Here is a 23762-nt window from a genome sequence, read left to right as displayed (position 1 = left end):
ACCTGGGCAGGATAGTGCAGAGGGATGTTGAAGAGAGTTGATGCTCAATTAGGGGGTCCGGGCTGGGACTTTCATTGAAAGTGGGAGGAAGTCCCCCATCTATGATTTTGTGCCAGCAGGGCAAATAGACTGTTGAGCCCAGGAAGGTGGTAGAAGAGGACCTATAGCCCAGTGAGGGTGAAGATACTATGTGGCTCTGTGAGGGTGCCCGCTGAGTGAACAGGAAGAACTACCTAGTCTGAAGAGTGCTGGAAAGATGTTTTTTAATGCCAGAAGGGGTGGAGTTCTTTAGCTGGAGGCCTAAGTCACCTCAGTGACCCCAAGCACTGAGAGCTGGAGGCCCACCAGAGAGAAACAGTGGGTCGGAATGGGAAAGTTGAAGCAAGTGCATGCCCAGAAGCCAAGGGAAGTAAGGCCATCTTTTTAACATACCTACTTGCATCCAGGCTGGTTTTGGCTCCTAAAAGTCACAATTAAGTCACAATTTGACATCAAACTGCTACTGAAATGCTGATTATGATATAATGAAACAAACACAGCTTGAGTCACTGACAACTGCATTTTATTAAGAACAAAAAAAATCTCACAGTATCTCAGTTATCCTTTTACATACAGCACAGCAGTTAGGCTTCTGTTATTCAGTATCTCATTCTACACTTTAGAAAATGTCCAGTCATTGCCAAGAGTGTTGATGAAAATAAAAAATTAAATTCTCTACCAAGGAATCAAAAAAATAGTTAAGCTATCTACACAGTTTTCTGAAGTCAGGTAAGCTATAAATAAGAGGTATATGGTGGCATTCACCAAAGTGGGGGTGTTCCCTGAAATGCTCAAGTATTGGTGAATGCTCACAAGATCTAATGCCTAAAGGATCAACATGGCATGCTGTCAAGTTTAAAGTGCAGTTATGGTCAGAAAAATGACAGTAAAAATGGCCCCCTTCTTACTCAACTTCTCTGCTTCCTGTGTGTGAGTCAAATCATTAATATAACAAGTGTTACTCCTGTAGGGCTTTGTGCATCATTAACACAAGTAACAGCTCAATTCAGACTGAAGAATCTTTGTTGCTGGTGATAATGTAAGAGGCAGAAGGCCAGCTGGATTCTCATATCCCAGGGGAGGATTGCAGTGCAGGAAATTGGAAAAAAACCAACCCTATTTGACTCAAATTGGCACATTTGTACTGGGATTACAGAGAGAGAATAAATACCGGAGACCACAATGTCAAGATATGTAGTCACTTTTTTGACTATATCTGCAACTTTTAAAAGACTAAAAATCAAAACTTTGTCAAAATTATTCTTTGACTCAGAAAACCCACAGCTCATCTCAACAGTGTGATGGGGAAGTCCCTGAACACGTGAGAAGTGGGTAAATTACAGTATGTGCAAATCAGGTCTCCAGGATTTATCAGCTCCAGCCTGCTGTTTCTGGCACATTAACTTTCACCAGCACACCAGCCTTTCTATATTTTAGAGCCCTAAAAGGATTCTGTCAAGGAATTGCTTAGAATCATACAAGATAATTTTCCCAGTTCCATGCTCTTCACTATTTGTGCCTAACTAGTCATTGGAAGCTTGAAATTGAAACCTGTTTCCTTTCTGTAATGTCCTCCTTGTATACAATGGCTTGTTGTAAGGTGGCTTGTAGTGTGCTGGGTTGTATACACTGGTTTGCCGGGTTGCTGATGGGCACAAGGTTAAGCACATTGACAATAACAAAACAGTTTGCTCATTGTGAATGCTGGGCTGGAAGAACAGGTTTGTTATTGTAGAACTGCCATGGGGGCTGGTTTCTTTTGGTGGGGTGCCCATGTCAGCTAGGCAGTGCACATAGTTTGTTATAGGGTTGTTCGTGGCTGCTGGGGAGATGACAATTTTATTTTTTTTAATTTTTTTAGAAAGCTAGAAGATTGATGAGCACAGTATAAAACCTAGCTAGGTAGATTTGTGTCTTTGAAGAATAATTTTTAAAAAATCTATGTGAAACCTCTACAAAAAAATTCACATTTTGACCCTTCCGACTTTGACAGAATCCCTTTGGGACTGGTGAAACAGCACTATTTAGGAAGGCCTGAAGGACAGTATTTGGGAATATAATTGCTAGCCACTTCCCCTTACCCTAATGGTATGGTGGAAGCTGGGGGTTGGAAGTAACCGCACCTATGAAATTAGTGTGGTCTAGCTCTTTCTAAAAACTACACCAGTTGCTGGACGACATTATAAATACAAAACTCATTTGCCTTGCCATCCCAATTCATAGAGATCACGTGCAGTAATGTTATACAGTAGTGAACACATCCTGAAATACATACAATATAGTGGTGAACACCAAGATTCTTTGAAAGCATATGTCTGGCAGGGGACTTTGCAAGATAAATACAGCCCTGTGGCGGAGACCTAGCTTTTTGTCCATTATATAGCCCAGCATGGCATTCCATGGTACCTCAGTCCTGCAGGAGTAAGGACATCGTCAGACATCTGTTCCAGCCCTATTCACTGTTTACTAAGTTCTCAAAATGCCGAGATGGTGCCACATTTCTGCCCTAATTTTACTAGAACAAAATTGCCTTGTCCTTTGTTTTAAAGTAGTATTAAACTCTCCCTTTTCTCTATAATATGCTCTTTTCAAAGATAGACTATGACATTTATTTGCTTGTCAGCTTAGCTTCTCTTCCATCCCTTTCCATGTCTTTCTTAGACCACAGGTCAATACAGGCTCTTGGCTGCATCAGCTTTTGAATCTGAGCACCGATCACATTGAGGTGTCAGCACAGCTGTGGGGTTAAGTTCACTTGTAGTCTTGGTTTGCGTGCATATTCAGCAGCACAGTACAAAATATTGTAGGTCATACAGAAAGACTGGCCATTTTACCTGTTGTTTTGGGGTTGGCAATAGTGAATGAACACCATCGGAAAGTCTTTGGAACATGGAGGACATTCACCAGAGCACAGGGTTAATATTGTACCTAAACTACATGATAGGGTCACTATAAAGCTCCATTATATTTCTCTTTACACTCTGGTAATTGCCCTGTTTTGGTGCATGTATTTTCTGATCCAGGAATATAAAACTTGGCATACTGGCCGTATTCAGTATGAAGTATCCTTGCACAAGGCTCATACCACAGTTCTCATCACTGTGTATTATGCTTGAAACACACAAAAGTCAAAGTCCCTTGCCCAAGTTGCTTACAGTCTAATTCAGGTGAAGGACAAGTAAGTTAATGATTCAAAAGTGAAGTGGACAGACGGCATTTGTCAGGAGACGAATGGTGAAAAGCTACCGAAAAGGGATGTGTTAAGGATACAAGAGAGCTCACGAGGAGTGCAAGAAGTAGGAGACCATTTCCAGGCATAGGGAATGGTGACCTGAGACAAGGTGCAAAGCCCAGAATGGGAAGGGACATGCTTGTAAGAGCAGCTTGAACATGATATGGAAATAGGGTTGCCAACCCTCCAGGATTGTCCTGGAGTCTCCAGGAATTTAAAGATTAATCTTTAATTAAAGATTACATCGTGTGATGAAAACTCCAGGAATATGTCCAACCAACCCTACGATGGAAGGAGTGCAAAAGCAAGTGAAGAGATTCAGAGGGAGTGACGTGATTGGAGCAGCAAGAAGATGACCTTAGCCACAATGTTTAGGATAGCATGTAGCAGAGAGAAGAAATGTGGACAGACCCCAAAATCTAGTCTTTAGAAAAGAAAGGATATTACCTCTAAACATACTTCATACCACACTAAGGAGAGAGAACTGGAGTCTGCATTAAAACAGGATACATAAACAGCAAAATCACAGCAGTCCTCAACTCAAAATTGGGTGGCTTGCAAAAAAACAACAACACTGAAGCCCAAAGGCACTGAGAACAAGCACTCAGAGCAGTGTAGGCCCCTTGGTAGTACGGGGCATGGAAGGAAAGAAACACTGGCTTTGAGCCTCCCAGAGCTTTTTAGTTGGCGTTGTGCTCATAGGCGAGATGATGCTCAGAGAAGGAGGTGCAGGAGACAGGAGGGGAGTCAGTGCACAGTAGTTAATATAGCTGGCAATTAGAAGAGTCACCTCAACAATCTGTGGGAGAAAGAAAATGATTAATGGTAGATCAGTTAGAGGGAAAATGCACTTTGGTTTCCAGTACCCATGTGCAGAGAAATTGCTGAGCATGGCAATGTCTGAAAGCTGAGTTGCTCTATTTAGGGCTGAGCGAATACATTTAGAGCTGGGTTGAATGGATCAATCAGTTTGAGGCCCATGCCCATAAGGGGCTTCCCAGGTTGAAAGCACAGGAGGGTTAGTGCAGAAAGGAAAGGAACGATTCCTCAGGAAATACACCAAAGGCCTAGCTGGTTTTAATACACAGTTTTTCTGCTGCCAGGTGGAAGGGACCGATTTTGCTGTTTGTCTTATACCCACCTTCGGAGCTGCCATTGTGAAAAGTAGTTTTTCAGTGCTGTTTTTCCCAGAACTCCTATCCTTCCCCTGACTGACTACAATCATGAAGTCATCCCGACAGCCTCCAAAGGTCAGCACAGATGGGTATGCATAAGATAGCTTTAAGTGCTGCAGACAATGGAGAGAAAGTTCAATCGGCAACTAGATTCTTTTAAAAGGAAAAAAGTCTCCCCAAAGAGTGCTCTTGTTATTTGCCTAGGCAACATCAGATTCCCAAAAATGAAAACAGCTGTAAGCAGCTCTGCTGCGCTGAATAGAATGTAGACATACTGTTAATAGTCCAAATGTACACCCCTGTTTGGGGTTTAGCTTTATTGGTAATTCAGATAACAAAGAAACATCTCAGCCTAAGCTTGATCCCCGTGTTAGGCTGTTCCTAAGATTTCCCTGCAAGCCCAGTGCCTCGCTGCCTCTGAGAGAGACAGTCCAACCATTCTAATAGCCTGGTTGGAATTAACAAATTGCAGCTGCCACTCTGACTCAGCAGTAATGACCCTGTATCTTTATGCAGGGTTCAAATACAGAAAACCTTTTCCATCTCTAACTTCTGTGTGTCAAATCCTGGTCCCATTTGAAGTCAATAGAAGTTTACCATTGATTTTAGTGTGGCCAGAGTCTAGATTGTGGGAATGTGCTTCTGCAGGCATGAAGTTATTTTTCTCAATCAACATGCTTCACCATACCATAGTGTTGTAATCCAGTATGCTAATGCCGTCTTCATTCACAGCTATCCAAACTGGACAATCTTCCAAGGGAGAAGGCAGGACAGGCTAGGGAAATAAGAAATAACTTACATAGACATTTCTACAGCTTCACAAAAATAAGATATTTCCACCATATTTCTTGGGTATTGAGAACAAGCTGGCGGGGAACTGAGATTCCTGTACTTTAGCTAGCCCGACTGAATTTATTTGACTTGCAATAGCTACTTCATCATTGCATATCTTGTAGAACTGATCCCAGTGATTGATATAATCCTGTTTATGAGAATAGTTCACCTCCATGGTTTTAATATCTGTTTTCTTTTAAAAATTAAACTAAGTCAGCATACTGAAAACTGAATGTAATGCTGGTCCAAGGTGCCAGTTTGACAGTCATATTCTATTCAGGTTCTTATGTTGTTTCCATCACCATGGGGTCTGAGGCTGACATCCTTTGTTCTTCCGCAGAACAGGAACACTGCAGGTGTCCCTACATTGTCCTTCTGCCAGCGTGCTTCAGTCCTGTCCTCAAGTAACAGGGTACTGCAGCTCAGTGTCCTAGGCCGACATTGCCAAGAGGCCAATTAGTGCCAGTTGTGGGGGTACCCTAAGAACTAGACTCAGATTACCAATGCATTTTACATAGGCCATCAGAAAGCAATGGTCACTGTCAAACAAGGCTATATCTGAGCCAGTGATTTAGATGAGAAAAACTCTCTAGCCCAGGGGTCTCAAACTCAAATGACCACAAGGGCCACATGAGGACTAGTGCATTGGCCCGTGGGCCGCATCACTGACACACACCCCCTCGCTGCCCCCGGCCCCGCCCCCACTCCACCACTTCCATGAGGCCCCGCCCCGCCTCTTCTCCACCTCCTCCCCTGAGCGCGCGGCTCCCTGCTCCTCTCCCCTCCCTCCTGGAAAGTGCTAAGCGCCACCAACAGTAATGCACCTCACTCAAAGGACAAAACACGCACTTAGTTAGATTTACTTCTGTTAAAGCCCCCCCACTGCACTGGGTGCACCACCACTCCACCCCTGCTCTGCCTCTTCCAGGGGTGGCAGGTTTGTAGAAATTTTGGTGGTGTCCAGAACCTGCCCCCGCCAAACTCCGCCCCCACCTGCCTAAGGCTCTGGGAGGGAGTTTGGATGGGGGAGAGGATGGGGGTGCAGGCTCTGGGATGGAGTTTGGGTGCTGGGTGCAGGCTCCGGGCTGGGGCAGGGGGTGCAGGCTCTGGGATGGAGTTTGGGGATAGGAGGGGGTGCAGGGGTGAGGGCTGGGGATGAGGGGTTTGGGGCATTGGAGAGGCTCAGAACTAAGGCAGAAGGGAAGGGGAAGGGCAGCCTGCCCTGGCCATAGTGAAGGGGGGCACTAGGACCCAGGGGCAGCAGGTGATGCCGGAAGCCGGCAGAGCGGAGTCAGCATGAGCTGCAAGCAGGCCTTGTGTTTGAGACCCCTGCTCTAGCCTATTACCAGTCCCGTGAGCCATCCAGTGCCTCCACAGTCATTTCCCGTATACAGTATTTATAACATGCCAGAAATACTGGGGGAGGTGGCAAATCTATCTCCATCAGAGAATTCCAGCTAAAGGGACAATGGTGTTAGCAATTTATTTTGTGTGAGACCCCCTCCAAGATGTGTTACTGAGCCTTGACATGGACTAAGGCTATCCAGGGACTAGAGTTTCCTGAGAAGGAAACTCCATGCTCTAAATTAAGCAACTCTGAGAACTGCTAATGATTTGACGTGAATCATGCTCATGTGTGAAGGTTTTTATCTCATCAGAATGAAGTCTGTTTTATCAAAGACAATTCAGATTGTTTGGTAAACACAGGAGACACTGTGTTGTGCATTATTGTTATGGCTAATGCCATTGCTTCTCATGTGCCATGTTATTGTTATGGCTAATTCATAGTTCTGGCAGTGTAACTCTCAGAAAGGTGTCAAATAGATTGTTCTTTACACTCTGGATGGAATTATTGTATCTTCTGCTTTTCAATCCCACTGACTCCAAATGCTTGTGACCTTTCCTGCTTTTACTGGTGACAGCCACTGAGTTTAAGGAAGCCTGCATGCTCTCTGAACTTGAAGAAAACTTCCAGTTCAACATCAGAGGGGTAGCCGTGTTAGTCTGGATCTGTAAAAAGCGACAAAGAGTCCTGTGGCACCTTATAGACTAACAGACATATTGGAGCATAAGCTTTCGTGGGTGAATACCCACTTCGTCAGACACATGTAGTGGAAATTTCCAGAGACATGGGTATTCACCCAGGAAAGCTTATGCTCCAATAAGTCTGTTAGTCTATAAGGTGCCACAGAACTCTTTGTCGCTTTTTCCAGTTCAACTGCACAGAAGGGCAGTACTTTTACTTTAAGATTTTATTTCAGAAAGTCAAGTACTTTGATCACAAAGCAAGAGACAAAAGGATCACAACTACTGTCTGCAATTAAGGGCATGTCTACACTCTGGAGACTATACTGGCATGGTAGGTCAGCATGGGGTTTTTCTGTCGGTGTAGGAACATCACCTCCCTTATTTTTCCTCCCTTGGTATCCTGCTGTTAATTGATTTGTCTCGTTAGACTGACCTCGCACTTGGTAAGGCAACTCACATCTTTTCATGTATTTATACCTGTTCCTGTATTTTCCACTCCATGCATCTGATGAAATGGGTTCTAGCCCACGAAAGCTTATGCCCAAATAAATTTGTTAGTCTCTAAGGTGCCACAAGGACTCCTCGTTGTTTTTTCCCTTAACAAAATTAGCTGTATTGACAGAAGCCCTCTTCCACTGACCTAGCTGTGTATACACAGGGTTTTATGTTGGCATGGCTGTGTCAGTCAGGGCTGTGGTTTTTTGCACACTCCTGACATAGCTATGCCAATATAACTTTCCTGTGTAGACCTGGCCTTAGGGTATGTCTACCCTGCAGGCAGGCAGGTCTGATTGCTGCACATGTAGACATAGCCACGCTAGCTCACTGAAAATAGCAGTGAAGCTGTGGGAGCACTAGCTAACCATTCTAGTATAAGCCTGCCTTGGACCCTGGGTACCAATCTGGGTGCCTAGCCCATGCTGCCAGCTGTGTTGCTGCAGCTTCACTGCTATTTTTAGCCAGCTAGCTTGATCAGAGCTAGCTCAGGTATGTCTACACATGTAGCAGTCACACCTCACAACTGCAGTGTAAACATACCCTAATATGGGAGGGTGGAGTAGACTAGGTCTCTAAGTTTAGGATGGTTGAAAGGGTAGAACAAACTACTGGAAGCCAGGACTCCTGGCTGTGCCCCTGATGTTCTTCTTGGAAAGTGAACTTAGCCAATCTGTGCTTCGAATTTCTCTCTTTATACAATAGGGATAGTAATATTGTTTAGGGTTACCATTCGTCCGGATTCCCCTGGACATGTCCGGCTTTTCTCAGTTAAAAATAGCGTCCAGGGGGAATTTGTAAATGTCCGGACTTCCCCCCCATGCAGAGTGCGCGCGGCTGACAGGGCAGCCGGCCGGATGGTGCCACTTGCATGGGGCTCCGGCAGCCAGAGAGAGCCCCTCCTCCGCTTCCCCCTCCTCTCCCCTGCAGCTGAGATCACTCCCCTCCTCTCTCTCCCTCCCTCCCCCTCCCTGCATTCACAGCCGGCCGGCCATTCGCAACGGGCCTCCGGCAGTCTGGAGCTCCTCCCCCTGCCCAGCGCGCCGCTCCGCAGCACTCTGCGAGGGCGGGAACCGGGCTATGCACTCCGTGGGGGAGCGCAGCAGCGTGTCAGGCTGCGCGTGGAGCCCGACACACTGTTCTGAGCGGCACGGTAAGGGGGCCAGGGGGTCGGAGAAGGGGCAGGGAGGTTCTGGAGGGGGCAGTCAAGAGACAGGGAGCAGGGGGAGGGTTGGATGGGTCGGGAGTTCGGGGGGGCTGTCTGGGGGTTGGGGGTGTAAGGTTTTGGGCAGTCAGGGTACAGGTAGGGTTCTAGGGGGGCAGTTAGGGTGGAGGGGGCTCAGGAGGGGGCAGTTAGGGGACAAGGAACAGGCTTAGGTGGGGGTGGGGTTCTGGAGGGCAGTTAGGAGCAGGGGTCCCAGGAGGGGGCAGTCAGGGGACAGGGAGCAGAGGGGTTTAGATGGGTCGGGAGTTCTGGGGGGGAGGGGCTGTCAGGGGGTGGGGAGTGGTTGGATGGGGCGTAGGAGTCCCTGGTGTCTGTCTGGGGGTAGGGGTGTGGATAAGGGTTAGGGCAGTCAGGGGACAGGTAGGGTCCTAGGGGGCCAGTTAGGATGGGGGGGAAGGTCTCAGGAGGGGGCAGTCAGGGGACAAGAAGCAGGGAGGCTTAGGTAGGGGGTGGAGTCCTGGGGGGCAGTTAGGTAGGGTTACCATATGTCCGGTTTTTCCCAGACATGTCCGGCTTTTTGGTCCTCAAATCCCTGTCCGGGGGGAATTGCCAAAAAGCCGAACATGTCTGGGAAAATAGCTTTGCCGGCATCCCTGCCCCAGTCCCCTGCTTACCTTGCGGCTCCCGCAGGCTGCAAGCTGCAGGCGGATTCCCCCGCGGCGGCTGCTGCTGCTCCCCTCCGACACCTCAGCTCTGTGTAGCTGAAGAGCCGAGCTGCCCAAGCGCTACCGGCTTCACGGTTTGCCGGGCAGCCCCCAGACCTCCAGACCCTGCGCCCCTGGCCGGGCACTTCCCCTCCCGGGCTCCTGCTGCACTGGGGAAGCGCCCGGCCGGGGGCAGAGTCTGGAGGTCTGGGGGCTGCCCGGCAAACCATGAAGCCGGTAGCGCTCGGGCAGCTGTTTCGCGGCTGGGAGGGATGAGGGGGAATGCGGGGCGCTCAGGGGAAGGGGCGGAGTTGGGGCGGGGACTTTGGGGAAGGGGCGGGGCCAGGGCCCCGTGGAGTGTCCTCTTTTTTTAATGAGGAAATATGGTAACCCTAATACTGTTTACCTTCCTCACATAAGAATAGGGATTGTTGCACAGTGCTACCTACAGAACTGAAACGTGTGTAAATGGAGAGAACCAGTCACTAGCTACGGGGTATGATTTACAGAGGTTTTTTCCCCACTGGTAGGTACTTAAGGAATATTATTTTTTAAACTGTGTTTGCTCTTGTCATCAAGGGCACAGTATTGATCCATAAGGGTTTGTCTACACAAACACACAGTTTGCAGCAAGCTGGCATGTAAATCTGCCCTGCATTAGCCTGCTGCGTACTAAGTGTCCGTCCGTGTAGAACAGGGGTGGGCAAACTTTTTGGCCCGAGGGCCACATTGGGATTGCAAAACTGTATGGAGGGCCAAGTAGGGAAGGCTGTGCCTCCCCAAACAGCCTGGCCCCTGCCCCCTATCCAACCCCTCCCACTTCCCACCCCCGACTGTCCCACCCAGAACCCCCGACCCATCCAACCTCCCCTGCTCCTTGTCCCCTAACCGCCCCCTCCTGGAACCCCCCGCCCCCAGGACCCCACACCCTAGCCAACCCCCCCCTGCTCCCAGTCCCCTGACTGCTCTGACCCCTATCCACACCCCCACCCCTTGTCAGGCCTCCCGGGACCCCATGCCTATCCAACCCCCCCCTGTTCCCCACCCCCGACAGGCCTCCCTGGGACTCCCACGCTTATCCAATTGTCCCCCGTCCCCTGACCGCCCCCCAGAACCTCCGCCCCATCCAACCGCCCCCTGCTCCCTGTCCCCTGACTGCCCCCTGGGACCTCCGCCCCTTATCCAACCCCCTGGACCCGGCCCCCTTACCATGCCGCTCAGAGCAGCGTGTCTGGCAGCCGTGCCACCCGCCATCAGCAGGAGTGCGCAACCCCACCGCCCAGAGCGCTGCCCACCCGGCGGCGTGGCTGCAGGGGAGGGGGAACAGCCTCCATAGCTGGGAGCTCACGGGCCAGGCAGGACGGTCCCATGGGCCGGATGTGGCCCGCGGGCCGTAGTTTGCCCACCTCTGGTGTAGGCCTTACTGCTGCCCACTAGGGAACTTTTATGGTGTCGCAGCAGGGTTCATGTAGACAATTAGTGCCTAGCAGGCTAGTGGAGGGGAGATTTGCACTCCAGCCTGCCACAAACTAAGTGTTTGGTAGACAAGTTCTGACTCCTAAGAGCTTCAGTGTGTAATTTGTGGCACTCTAGCAACCCCTAGTGTCTCTAAAACATATTTGTCTTCTCTATTCCATCTAAACAGATGGGAAACTAAATACAGCTTGGTCAGCCAGATGGAATGGTATGGAAAGTGCTGTACCTCTAAATAACTTCCAAAGGTGTGTGGGGGGGGGGGGGAAGAGAGGAGTTTCCCCCATGAGGTATGAGCTCTTTTAGCAAAGATTGTAATAGTACCTAAGCTGAACAAGTTTAACTTGGGGGTAAAGAAACAAAGTACTCCAGCAAGAAGCCGCCTGTGATTACCTTCGCAGCAAATACCTTGGCTCCAAAGAGAGGCCATTTCCGGGCCACTGTCAAATAAATTCTAATGCATTCTAGTGGAGAGCATCCCTGCAGCACCATCCACTTTGTAGCCAGCCTGTCAGCCAACTGCCTGTGGGAATCCAAGTTACATTATAACATTTGCTCATGTCTTCAAATAACTTATTGTAAAAATAACATTACATTTATACAGTGTTTTTCATCCTGAAGGGCTGGAAGTGTCTTTTAAACTACTGTAGGCAGAGCCGGTAGCACCGCCTATTATTTAGGTTGCCCAAGACATCCTATGATAAGTTCTTATTCAGTTGTTTATAAGTTTGTCAGACTTTAAACCATTTGGGCTGAAGTTTTCCATACTGGGCATCTGCCTCAAGCTGAATCTTTTAGGAAAATTTTAGCCAAACGGTTCAGTCATCTAGGAGGAGGCGGCTAAGGGAAAATACATTATCTCATCCAGGTTAAAAAAAATCTGGTGACCTTTTCTTTTGAAAGCTCCAGCGACCCCATGCTTTGGAGCAGGGATTTGAAATTTGGCAGGGGAGTGGCCTCTGTGTTAAGGCTCTGCCTTTTCACATCTCCATGAAAATCTACCTAGATTTGGTCAAGTCATAAATACATGCTCCAAGACTTCTTCAGTTTTAGTCACTAAACGCTCCAAAGATTCCATCCTCCGTGAGCATGCTCGAGTATCTCACAACTCCAAAGTGTAACTAGGCTGCACATGCGCCATCCTCTCAGAACAAGTGAGTGTGCTCCATACCTTCACAGCTCCTGTGACCAAAGTGTGCATGTGCCATCCTCACCGAGCCACTGAGCATGCTCTAGGCCAGGACCAGACTTTTCCTGTAATTGCTGCTTCAGGGTGCTCTGAGCCAGGATGGAGCTGAGCACTGGAAATGAGAGCAGGGAAACTGTTTCTTCTGTGCTCTCAATGACTCCCCTGCTGATGCCCAGGCAGTGTGGAGGAGGAAGCTGTCATATTTGAATATAGAGGAGACAAAAGCAATGCCAGAGGGGAAGGAAAGGATTTGATTGGGACAAGGAGTGTGATGAGGGGGAAGGAGATAAACTGTGACATGGGGCTAGAAGAAGGATGACTGGGACTGGCTGGGCATTTGAGCAAGGAGACTAAGACTGGGTGGAGGCAAGGGAAGCTGGAATTTGTTGGGCAAGGAGACTAAGACTAGGAGCCAGGGGGAGATTGGGACTCAGTAAGGGAAACGGAGCAGATGACTTGGAGCCAGTTGGCTGGGGAAGGGACACAGATTGAAAAAGGAGCTTGGGGGACTGTGACTGGCTGGATAAGGAATGTGGGACTAGGAACCAGTATTTGGGGGAAGAATAGAGCAGGGGGAGGAGAGAGATATCTGAGAAGTAGTTGGAGTGCAGGGGGAGAACTAGGACTGTCTGGGTAAAGAGACTGGGATGAGCTAGGGAGAGGGTAAACTGGGCAATGAGCTGGGGAGTAGGGAGGGGAAGTGGAGATCAGATGTAGATCCTGGGGATGAGACTGAAACTGGGAGCCAGATGGAGGGAAGATGGGGAATGGGAACTGGGACTGGCTGGGCAAGGAGACTGAGATTGGGAGTCAGGGGGAGATTGGGACTTGAAGAGTGAGCCTGGAGGGGGAAACTAGAACCTTCTGTGCAAGGAGACAGGGTCTGGGATGAGAAGCCTGAGGAATATAGACTGGCACAGGGTAGGCAAGGAGGATAGGACTGGGACAAGGAGACGGGGTGGGGAAAAGACAGGACTGGGCTGGGGACAGATTGGAAGGGATGAGGCAGAAGGAGTCAAGCTTGTGGGAGAACAGGCAGAAGTCTGTGCCCACTAGAGCACACTCCCCTCCAGAGGCTAGAATGGAAACCAAGGATTCTGAGTCTCACCATTCCCCTGCTGTCAGCAAATATCTGTGATAACCACTGGTAAAGGGTGTGTCTCAGCCTCCTCAAGTGCTGGTCCTGTAGGATGACACCTATTGTTGCTAACAGTTACTCTATTAGCTCCAGTGGCAGAGGTCTGTGCTGTGGATCTAAAGGTTCTAACCCTGCTGATGAACCATGTGGGTGTCAATATGATGCTGGATGATGGAATTTCTGTTTATTCAGTTTGGTTTATTTAAAACCTAGGAAATTACACATTGAAAAACGACATTAGAAGAACATTATTAAGGTTGCAAAGTCAAGCACTCAAAGGTCAGGAGATGCCAGAATTAAGGTTGTCTGTGCAACCTTAATTTGGCCCACTTGTGCATATTCAATATGATACAATCTTTAATTATATGACAGTATTTTTTCCACAGGACCCCTCCCTCATTCAGTGCAGAGGAAGGAACTGCTGTGGGCATTGATCAGGATTTTGTAGTGAAGGAGGCTGATGTCTGTAGGAATCCTGTGTCTTTTGTTGCAGAAATTGCAAGATCTATGGCAGTGGTGGGCAACCTGTGGCCCAAGGGCCACACGCGGCCCGTCAGGGTAATCCACTGGCAGGCCACCAGACAGTTTGTTTACATTTGCACAGCCACCCGCAGCTCCCAGTGGCTGCAGTTTGCCAATGGGAGCTGCGGGAAGCGGTGGCCAGCACGTCCCTGTGGCCCGCATCGCTTCCTGCAGCTCCCTTTGGCTGGGAACAGTGAACCGCGGCCACTGGGAGCTGCAGGCGGGATGCAAATGTAAACAAACTGTCTGGTGGCCCGCCAGTGTATTAACCTGATGAGGCAGGTTGCCCACTACTGATCTATGGTGAATGAGGCAGGGAATTGCAGGAAGAGAAAGGATGATCTCATAGTTAAGGCAGGTGAATGTTGCCATGGACAACTGGATTCTATCCCTGCCTCTTCCACAGAGTTCCTGTGTGAATATTAATTGTTATTATTACTTTATTTATTATTATAGCAGCACCTAGGAGCCCCTATCATGGACCAGGACCCCACTGTTCTTGGGAGCTGTACAAACAGAACACAAAGAGTCCCTGTGCCTGGTCAGCTAACTTCAGTTAGGTTTAAAAAGGGCATTTGGGCCTGTGGCCTGGTGAGTCAGAGCTAGAAAACTGCAGGAAGCAGGTGCAGTGGACTGCCAAAGTCCCCTCAGAGGGAAAGCAGTGGAGACTGAGTGATAAATGGGAAAAATCCCCTGGGAATAAAAATCCCAGGGTGAGTTGAAGGACTGTAATCTATAAACATAATTTATATTAAATTAAAAAACATATTAAGCTGTTTGCTGTCAAATTTTAAAGAACAATCAATCTACTGACCTGGTGGAAGTCACTAGCTAAGCACCTGGAACCAAAGTTTGTTGAGGTGCTAACCCAGCTTTTGACAACCTTCTGCAGGTACAGCAAGAATATTTCCTTTATTTCGGTTTGTTCAATGAGTTCAGTTCAATGACTCTTTCATTGAAAGTTACAAAACTGACTGGAAGTTGGAAAAAGCAGGAAAGCTTGTTTTCCTCTTCCAATCTATGAATAAAATCTAACTCTGAGAGGATGAGATCTATTCATTCTAAAATCTTAAGGGACATGGTGACCAACAATCAGTTCAATTCACTAATTACAGACAATAGTTTCTTTGTTTAATAAATCAGTTGGTTTTAAATGCAAAACATATTTTGATAAATTTACTTTTTTCTTCTGTATCCAGCCCATTTAAGATTGTTTATTAGTTAAATAAACTTATTTTAAAATGCTGTTTTTGTGCATTTAATTGAATTTAAATTTCCATCAAAAAGCAGCTTGACACAAATCACAAGTATAAAAATTAATTTAGTAAATAAGAAATGCATAATTCCCCATTTCCTAACGTAATAAAGTAAAAATTAAGAATCTGAATAAGTGTATGTTAAGCTATGTAGTTGCTTAAATAAACGTGTATAGTTGTATCCTGGTTAGCAAAAAGAATCGGGATGTATGGGGTGGCCAGGGAGGGGTAGTACCCCTGATGGGGGGGGACTTGTCGTACCCTTTGGGGGTAGTCCGTCCACTTTGGTCCCCACCTGTCACTCAGCTCTCACCTGTGGCTCCAAGTAGCCGTAGCATGCGCAGCGGCCACACCCCGGGCAACGGCTTCGACAGGCCGGCCAAACCAGGTGAGTGTAACTGATGGGACTCAAACGCTCAGTGAATTTGGGATATGCCTACCCTGCATGCGACGTCAGCTCCGGCGGACTGGGCGAAAGAGATCACTAAGATCCAATGGCCAAGAAGGCGGTTCTGCAACGCTTTGTAGAAAGCGAAGGACTTGACGAGGCACGAAAGATATCAAGGCCATCCACTGCAACCAAAGAAGTTACCAGTCGTGACGATTTTTCGTACCACTAGTGTCTGGCTTCTAAGGTCAAGAGAGTGGGATTGCTCCCGTGCAACGGCTCTACCACTCAAAAGCTTTCACGCACAGGTCCTGTGCAAATCATCAATCATCATCATCATCCTACCCAAGTCCTGCGGCGATGGGGGAGGGGCAAAGCGACAGGTGGAGGTTACCACTGGGAGTCGTAGTCCCAATCCTGCACGCAGGCGGCCTGTGGATAGGTGGTCATCCAGCTCTGTACTTGGGGCAGCAGAGTTGCCCGGCAGCATCCCAGGCACCTGAGCAGCCCTCTTCAGGACAGCACTGCTCACCCTAGTAAGAGAGGGGCCTAGAAAAGGTGGCCTAAAAATTGCCTGCCCTACAACAACTGGCCAGCAAGCCGCGGCTGGCAGTTCAACCCAATCTGTGGCCGAAACCAAAAGAAAAATTTGAGAAAACTTACCATTGGTGTATGGAATGTTCGTACCCTCATGGATCGAGAAGCTGTTGCAAGACCTGAGAGAAGGACAGCCCTCATTGCTCGAGAACTAGTCCGTTATAACATCGATATAGCGGCATTAAGTGAAACAAGATTGCCTGGGGAAGGTTTCTTGAGTGAACCAGGAGGTGGTTACATCTTCTTCTGGAAGGGTAAGACTGAGACAGAGGACAGAATACACGGAGTTAGTCTGGCAATAAAAACCTTATTGATGCATCAACTCCCAGACCTTCCAGTGGGTATCAATGAAAGATTGCTGAAGCTACGCTTCCCACTAAATGCGAAACGTCATGTCACCATCATCAGTGCATATGCACCCACTTTAACATGCTCTGACAACTCAAAGGAACAATTCTATGAAGATCTCGACAGACTGATCAAGGCCACACCTGTAACAGATAAACTACTCCTACTTGGAGATTTCAATGCCCGAGTCGGGGCTGACAGTGAGAACTGGAAAGGAGTAATCGGGCCACATGGTGTAGGCAAAATGAACAGTAATGGGCTACTTCTTTTGAGTCTTTGTTCTGAAAATGACCTGACCATAACCAACACTCTGTTCCGACAAGCGGACAAATACAAAACGACGTGGATGCACCCTAGGTCCAAATAGTGGCATCTGATTATGCCATTGTTAGAAGGCGAGACATCTGAGACGTACTGATTACCAGAGTAATGCGAGGCGCAGCATGCTGGACAGATCACAGATTAGTCAGGACGTCTCTTCAACTCTACATCGTTCCTTCTCGGCACAAACGCCCTAAGCATGTGCGACCTGCTTTCAATATAGCCAAACTGAAGGATGCTCAATGTTTCAACAAATTCCAGAAGAGTCTTGATGACAAACTGACATCCCCACGGACAACTGATCGGTACTGTAACCGAAAAGTGGGACCAGTTCAAGCAGATAGTGACTGACACAGCAATAACATCTCTTGGACCAAAGAAAAGAACACGTCAGGATTGGTTTGATGAGAACCAAGAAGAAATATGCTCAGCATTGGAAGTAAAGAGAAAAGCCTTTATCGAATGGCAGAATGACCCCTCCTCAGTCTCTAAATGGGACCATTTCAAGTACCTTCAGAGCAAAACACAGAAAGACCTCCGTCAGATACAAGACAACTGGTGGGAGAGCAAAGCCAAAGAAATTGAGCACTATGCTGAGACCCACAACTTAAAGATGTTCTTTAGTGCTATTAAGACTGTCTATGGACCCTTTAAACCAAGGACCACCCCATTGCTCTCATTAGACAACACAATGCTGATTAAAGATAAAGAAGGCATCAACGAAAAATGGCGAGAACACTTTAGCAACCTTCTCAATAGACGATCAACCGTGAATAATAATGTCCTTAATGGAATTCCACAACAACCTGCTCTGACAGATCTTGACTTTCCGCCCACTATAGATGAGATTAAGAAAGCGGTTAGCCAGATGAGTTCAGGGAAAGCTCCTGGAAAAGATGGGATACCAGGAGAGATATATAAAGCAGCAGGTCCAGCAGCACTAGCAGCGTTCCACAGCGTGATCATCAACATCTGGGAGGATGAAAACATACCACAGGACCTTTGTGATGCTACTATTGTCTCTCTTTTCAAGAACAAAGGCAGCAAAGCAGAATGTGGAAACTATAGAGGCATATCCCTCCTCTCTGTTGGAGGGAAGATCATCGCCCGCATCATCTTGAACCGCCTAATAGCCAGTATTTCCGAGGCAAATCTACCTGAAAGTCAATGTGGTTTTCGACCTGGCCGGAGCACAGTCGACATGGTGTTTGCTGTCAGACAAATACAAGAGAAGTGCATTGAACAGAACATGCACCTGTATGCTGTCTTCATAGATCTGACAAAGGCGTTTGATACTGTCAACAGGGAAGCCCTTTGGACCATTCTAACACGACTTGGCTGCCCAAGACAATTTGTCCAGATTATACGCCTTTTTCATGACAGGCGAAGTATTGTCTGATGGAGCCACATCAGCCCCCTTTAACATCACCAACGGTGTGAAACAAGGATGTGTTCTCGCTCCTGTCCTATTTTACCTGTTCTTTGCATGTGTCCTTAACCATGCACTGAAAGATCTGGACTGAAGTATATACTTGAAATACCGGCACGATGGTTCACTTTTTGAACTCCGTCGCCTGAATGCAAAGACTAAGACAGTGCAGAAACTCCTTCTTGAGGCACTCTTTGCTGACAACTGTGCCCTCATGGCTCACACTGAAAATGATCTTCAGCACATTGTCAAGAAGTTTGCAGAGGCCTCGCAACTTTTCGGACTAACTATCAGCCTCGGAAAGACAGAAGTTCTCCATCAACCTGCACCTGGATCAAATGCTTCTGTCCCGAGTATCTCCATCGACGGCACTCAGCTGAAAGTAGTGGAGAACTTTAAATATCTGGGTAGTGTCATATCCAGTGATGGATCACTGGATAATGAGATCAATGCACGAATATCCAAAGCAAGCCAGGCACTTGGCTGTCTGCGTGTCAAAGTTTTAAATCACCACAACATCCGGATGTTAACAAAACTGCTTGTGTACAGAGCTGTTGTTCTTTCATCTCTTTTGTACGGGTGCGAAACATGGACACTATATAGGCGTCACATCAAGCAGCTCGAAGCATTTCACATGCGCTGCCTCCGCAACATCATGAAGATCCGCTGGCAAGACAAAGTGCCCAATCTCGAGGTCCTCGAGAGAGCCCAGATGACAAGCATCGAAATGATGATCATGAAGTCACAGCTACGTTGGACCGGTCATGTCAGCCGCATGGATGCCAACAGAATCCCCCGCCAGCTTCTGTATGGTGAGCTCTCCCAGGGCATCCGGCATATAGGTCATCCACGGAAACGTTACAAGGACACCATCAAAGCCAATCTGCAGTACAGCAGTATCAAATCTAGGGACCTTGAGGACGCCGCCAGCGACAGAACACAGTGGCGTGCAACAGTCAGAAATACCTGCATCACCTTTGAGGAAGACCGCTGCCGGTGTCTACAAGAGGCACGCGAACGACGTCACAGAGCATCAGCAGCGCACAATCCACTGACCGCGAACTTCCCATGCACCATCTGCAGCAAAATGTGCACCTCTAGAATTGGCTTGTACAGTCACCAGAGGGCACACCGTAAGACCAACAACTGATGATCTGCACAGATTTGTCATCATCGGATTCGATGGACTACCAAGAAAGAAGAAAGCAAAAAGAATCACCAAATTTAGTGTAAAGGCTATATTTAGTTACAAATCAACGTTTGATTAGTTATCAACCAATCAGAATCAACTTTTCTTTAGGAAAGTAACTGAAGTACAAATGCAAAACAAGATTAAAATTCTTGATTTAAATCAAAGTTTTCTGCTTCCTAATTTAAATCACTTTCATTTAAATCAGTCCACCTTGGAAGAAATTAACAATTCTGTCTTCGGAACAGGATTTGAATAGTGAGCAGTAAATGTGGCCTGGGGCCACACATTGAAAATGTGGAGAAAATAAAATATTGAGTAGCTGCTCATTGATTGTGCACTGAATGAGGCAGGGATCCTGTAGGGAGGAACAGTATGCAATAATGTATCTAAAGACTGTATCATAATGCATATGCACCAGGGGGCTCAACTAAGACAACCTTAATTCTGGCATTTTCTAACTGTTGAGTGCTTGACTTTGCAACCTTAATAATGTTCTTTTAACTGTCTGTCTAAAATATAGGATTCACTTCACCCGCCATAGAAGTTCAGCCCCCTCTGTAACAAAAGCACAACAGTTTAGCAGTGCAGCGCAATATTGCACAGCAGTTCAGGATAGGGAGTGATGGAGAACAGAAACAGTGGAAAGAGTTAAAGGAGGAAAATGTAATAACCCAAATGTAGAGTCTCAGAGGATCTATATTGGAAGCTCCCACACCTTAACTGAAGGGGTGATGTTGTTGAATTTTTAACAAAGGCTTCCTTTTTTCAAAATGTTAGTTAGTGATTTGGTAGGATCCTATGCCATGGTTGTGCAGGAGATAAAGAGGTTCTTTGCTTCCACATTATTATTGTATTGTGATAGTTCCTAGGAGCCCCAGTCACTGACCAGAACCCCATTGTGCTAGAAACTGTGCAACAGTATCTGCAAAATCTCAAATAGTAGCTTTCTTCCATGTGGTAGAAGCCTGTCTAACCCAGGCTGTCTTCTCCCAAGGAGAGGTGCGTACCTTAGTACCATCATCATCATCAGTCACTTCACAAGTAGACTGTGGTAATGTTTTCCACATGGGACTACAACTTAAGTCAACTTGGAAACTGCAGCTGGTGCAGAGGGCCATAGACTCTTTGTTAAGCAGCATGTCTTGCTATGAGAATATGAAATCTGCACCAGTTCATTCCCAGGTGGAGTTAATATATTAGTTCTGATCAATAAAGCCCTTAAAAGGCTTGGGACCTGCCTATCTGGGAGACTGCCTTGCTCCCCCGGCAACATAGCGGAGATCAGTGGAGGCCCCTGAGCTATAGCTTAGTTGGTACAGATGTGGATTCTTTTTTTTTTTTTAAAGTGACGCTTAGACTTCAGAATTCACTCTCTCATGGCCAAAGAAGCCCAGATTTGTTGAACTTTAGGGCATACTTCAAAGCCCATCTATTTGGCCAGCCATTTGGAGAGAGTTGTGGTTTGGGGGGAGTTCAGGCAGGGCATGGATTTTGATTTTGGGCATATCAGGATTGTTGGAGCCAAGGTGGGTAACGGGTTTTTTAGACTGGTTTCCTTTGTGCGTAGAAGGGTGGCTTGTTTGCGAATGCTGTTTTAGTCTAGGTTGGCTTGTATATCATCTTTCAAGGGCATCTATTGACTGGGATCTGAGTTCTTTTTATACTTATATGCTGAACTCAAAATAGATTTGTGGACTTCACGTCTCTTGACAGTTTCTCTTTAAACTTTCTTTCTAAATAAGAAAAGGGATGGATGTATTTTGTAGTAGCAAGTGACCTTTTTTTTTTCCCCACAGCAAAATTTTATATAACTGAACATGGCCTGTTTTAGTCTCACCTGAGATGCTCAGGGGTAATGTTTTGTTTGTAACGTTTGGGATAGAATTTCTCCAAGATCTGTTGGAGAAGATGTTGCATTTTGGACTGTGGTGTCCCCCCAGGGCTTGAAGATACTGGTCGATCCAAGTCTCCATATTCCACCTGCACCAGAATGTTAAAGGGTATTGGTTTATATCACAGTGAAAAATGACAAGTTCTTGCACCAATATCCTTTCCATACACAGCAAGTGACTCTTGGGGATAGGCCTGCCCAGGAAATTTCTTAGTCTGTGGAGCGTGAAACAAGATTTGGGCCAGCCACTGTGTGCCAGAAAACTGATCTCTATGTATTGCTATTTCCCCCCCACCCCACCCCAATTGGCCAATAAGAAACCAGCTTATTTGTAAACAACATAAGCAAGATTTCCCAGTCTGCTGCAGTGCATGGTTGCTAGAGGTAGCTGGTGGAGATTTCTCCCTGCTTAAGGGAACTCTGCTGGTAGAAATGGCTCTGCTCCCTCCTGTGCCAGCCGTTCCCCACAATCCCCAGCATGTCAGGGCTCTTAAGAGCATGGGCTGGGTAGAGAGGGGATTCCCCACCATGGGTGCCAGGTTTGTATAATTTTTGGTGGTGCCCAGAATGGGTCCAAGCAGAGCCGTGCCATCCGTAGGACAGACCAACTGCCTTCAGGGGGACGCGGGGTCCAGGGCAGCCTGGGGGGTTAGCAGGGGGCCTGGCGCTGGCAGCAGCAAGTGACCCGGTCCCAGCCCGCCCCGCTCTGCTGGCTCAGGGGAGGGGGCAGAAGCCAGAAAGAGGTAGGGTGAGGCGGGGGCTTGGGGGAAGGGATGGAGTGGGGGCGAGGCAGGGGCGGGAAGAGGCGGGGGCGGGAAGAGGCAGGTCCGAGTGGGGCAGGCTGGGGCCAGGTCGCTCGCTGCTGCCAGCATCCCCCTAAAGCGCATGGCCCCCAAAAGCACAGGGCCTGGGGCGGTTGCCCCGGTCCATCCTATGGACGGGACGGCTCTGAAAATATAAGCCCAAACATTGGTGGAGCCAGGCCCACCTTCCTTAATATTGGTGGAGTATGGGCCCATATAACTCGCCGCCTATGTTCCCCATTGACGTGAGGTCTCAAAGGGATCTTATGCCAATGGCACAAACTACCTTATCCCCTCTTTTTGTATTGAGACCGTTGCACATGGATAACGCTGCTTCTTAGCTTAGTTTCAGTTTTTCACTGTTTATGGTGAATAATTTACTTGAGTGATGTTGCTTTGGCACGAGTGTGAGCAGTTTGATAAGAAACACCATCTCTGTTGTACCAGCCATAATTGCTTAACTGAGGAAATGCAATGTACAGCTTGGCTGATGTGCAGCCCAACTAACTGGGCAACAGAACTTACACCTACAATAGAGCACATGAAAATGGCAGTCATTGTAGCATGTGGGGAAAGAGGTGTGAATTTTCTCCTATCCTTCTGCCCCAGGGTCTTTATAGAACAGAAATAAAGACATTGACGAAAGAACATCACCAGATACCACATCTTCCTCTTTGGACAGTCCAAAATAAAGCCTAAAGTGTTGGTTTCCCTAGCGCAGGGGTTCTCATACTGGGGGTTGTGACCCTCAGGGGGTCGTGAGGTAATGAGCTGTCAGCCTCCATTCCCAAACCCCGCTTCACCGCCAGCATTTATAATAGTGTTAAATATTTAAAAAAAGTGTTAATCCCACAGCACACTGGGCTGGTTGCTCACCTGAGCCATCAAAGCCACCATTTCCAGAGCCAGCTCCTTATTGACAGGGAACCTCCCACGGGCTATTTCACTGCTGACCTGGAAGGCCAGCAGCAACCGCTCTCTATCTGTCTCACCTTTTGCCTGGTTTCGAAAATACAATCTAAAAAGGAGAGAAATGCAGAGGAGAAAAGGTACCAGGCACTAGCTGCGAACAGAGTTGAAATAACCATTATTTTCAAAGTGAGTTTTGTGCATTAGAAAGGAGTTGTGCTGAGAGCCCTGAAGACTAAAGCCCTCTGTTCACAAACAAGGAGAATAGCTTTTGAAGCCATTCCAGTTTGTGAGCCATCCATTTACTGAAAGTGTCTAGTTAGCTTAGCAATATTTTATAAAACTGGGGGAAGAGATTCCCTTCTGTCAAGTACAGACATAGATGGTATTTATTAGATAGCCTGTAACTCCTCCACCTATCACAGAATCCAGATCTAGCTCTGACTAAGCTATGAAGGGAGTATTGCATGAACCTGTCGTTCCATTCCCTTACTTGTGTATGGGTGCTGATACAGAAAACCTTGATATTTAATTCTTCAGTTCCTAAGGAGGGCTTACTTTTGCCAGCAGTGTGGAACCCTTCAAAAGGATGGTCTCACCTCACCCACAGACAGCTCTCCATTGGCTCCCTATT

General features: G+C 47.4%; 1 protein-coding gene across 1 annotated transcript in view; it reads right to left on the bottom strand.

The window, feature by feature from the left end:
• Window positions 1-3875: 3875 nt before the first annotated feature.
• The window catches only part of PLEKHH1 (pleckstrin homology, MyTH4 and FERM domain containing H1), an 88989-nt gene continuing 69102 nt past the window's right edge, over window positions 3876-23762 (bottom strand). The window contains exons 24-29 of the mRNA XM_065403793.1: window positions 23096-23237; window positions 21363-21505; window positions 11539-11668; window positions 5135-5221; window positions 4413-4559; window positions 3876-4070 (exon numbers count right to left, since the gene is read on the bottom strand). Coding sequence (XP_065259865.1) covers window positions 3876-4070; window positions 4413-4559; window positions 5135-5221; window positions 11539-11668; window positions 21363-21505; window positions 23096-23237 — 844 coding nt within the window. The remainder of the gene's footprint in view (window positions 4071-4412; window positions 4560-5134; window positions 5222-11538; window positions 11669-21362; window positions 21506-23095; window positions 23238-23762) is intronic.

Source organism: Emys orbicularis, chromosome 4, assembly GCF_028017835.1.
Source record: "Emys orbicularis isolate rEmyOrb1 chromosome 4, rEmyOrb1.hap1, whole genome shotgun sequence".
Classification (NCBI taxonomy): domain Eukaryota; kingdom Metazoa; phylum Chordata; order Testudines; family Emydidae; genus Emys; species Emys orbicularis.
The sequence above is the reverse complement of the archived record's forward strand: the minus strand, read 5'-3'. Positions and strand labels throughout refer to the sequence as shown.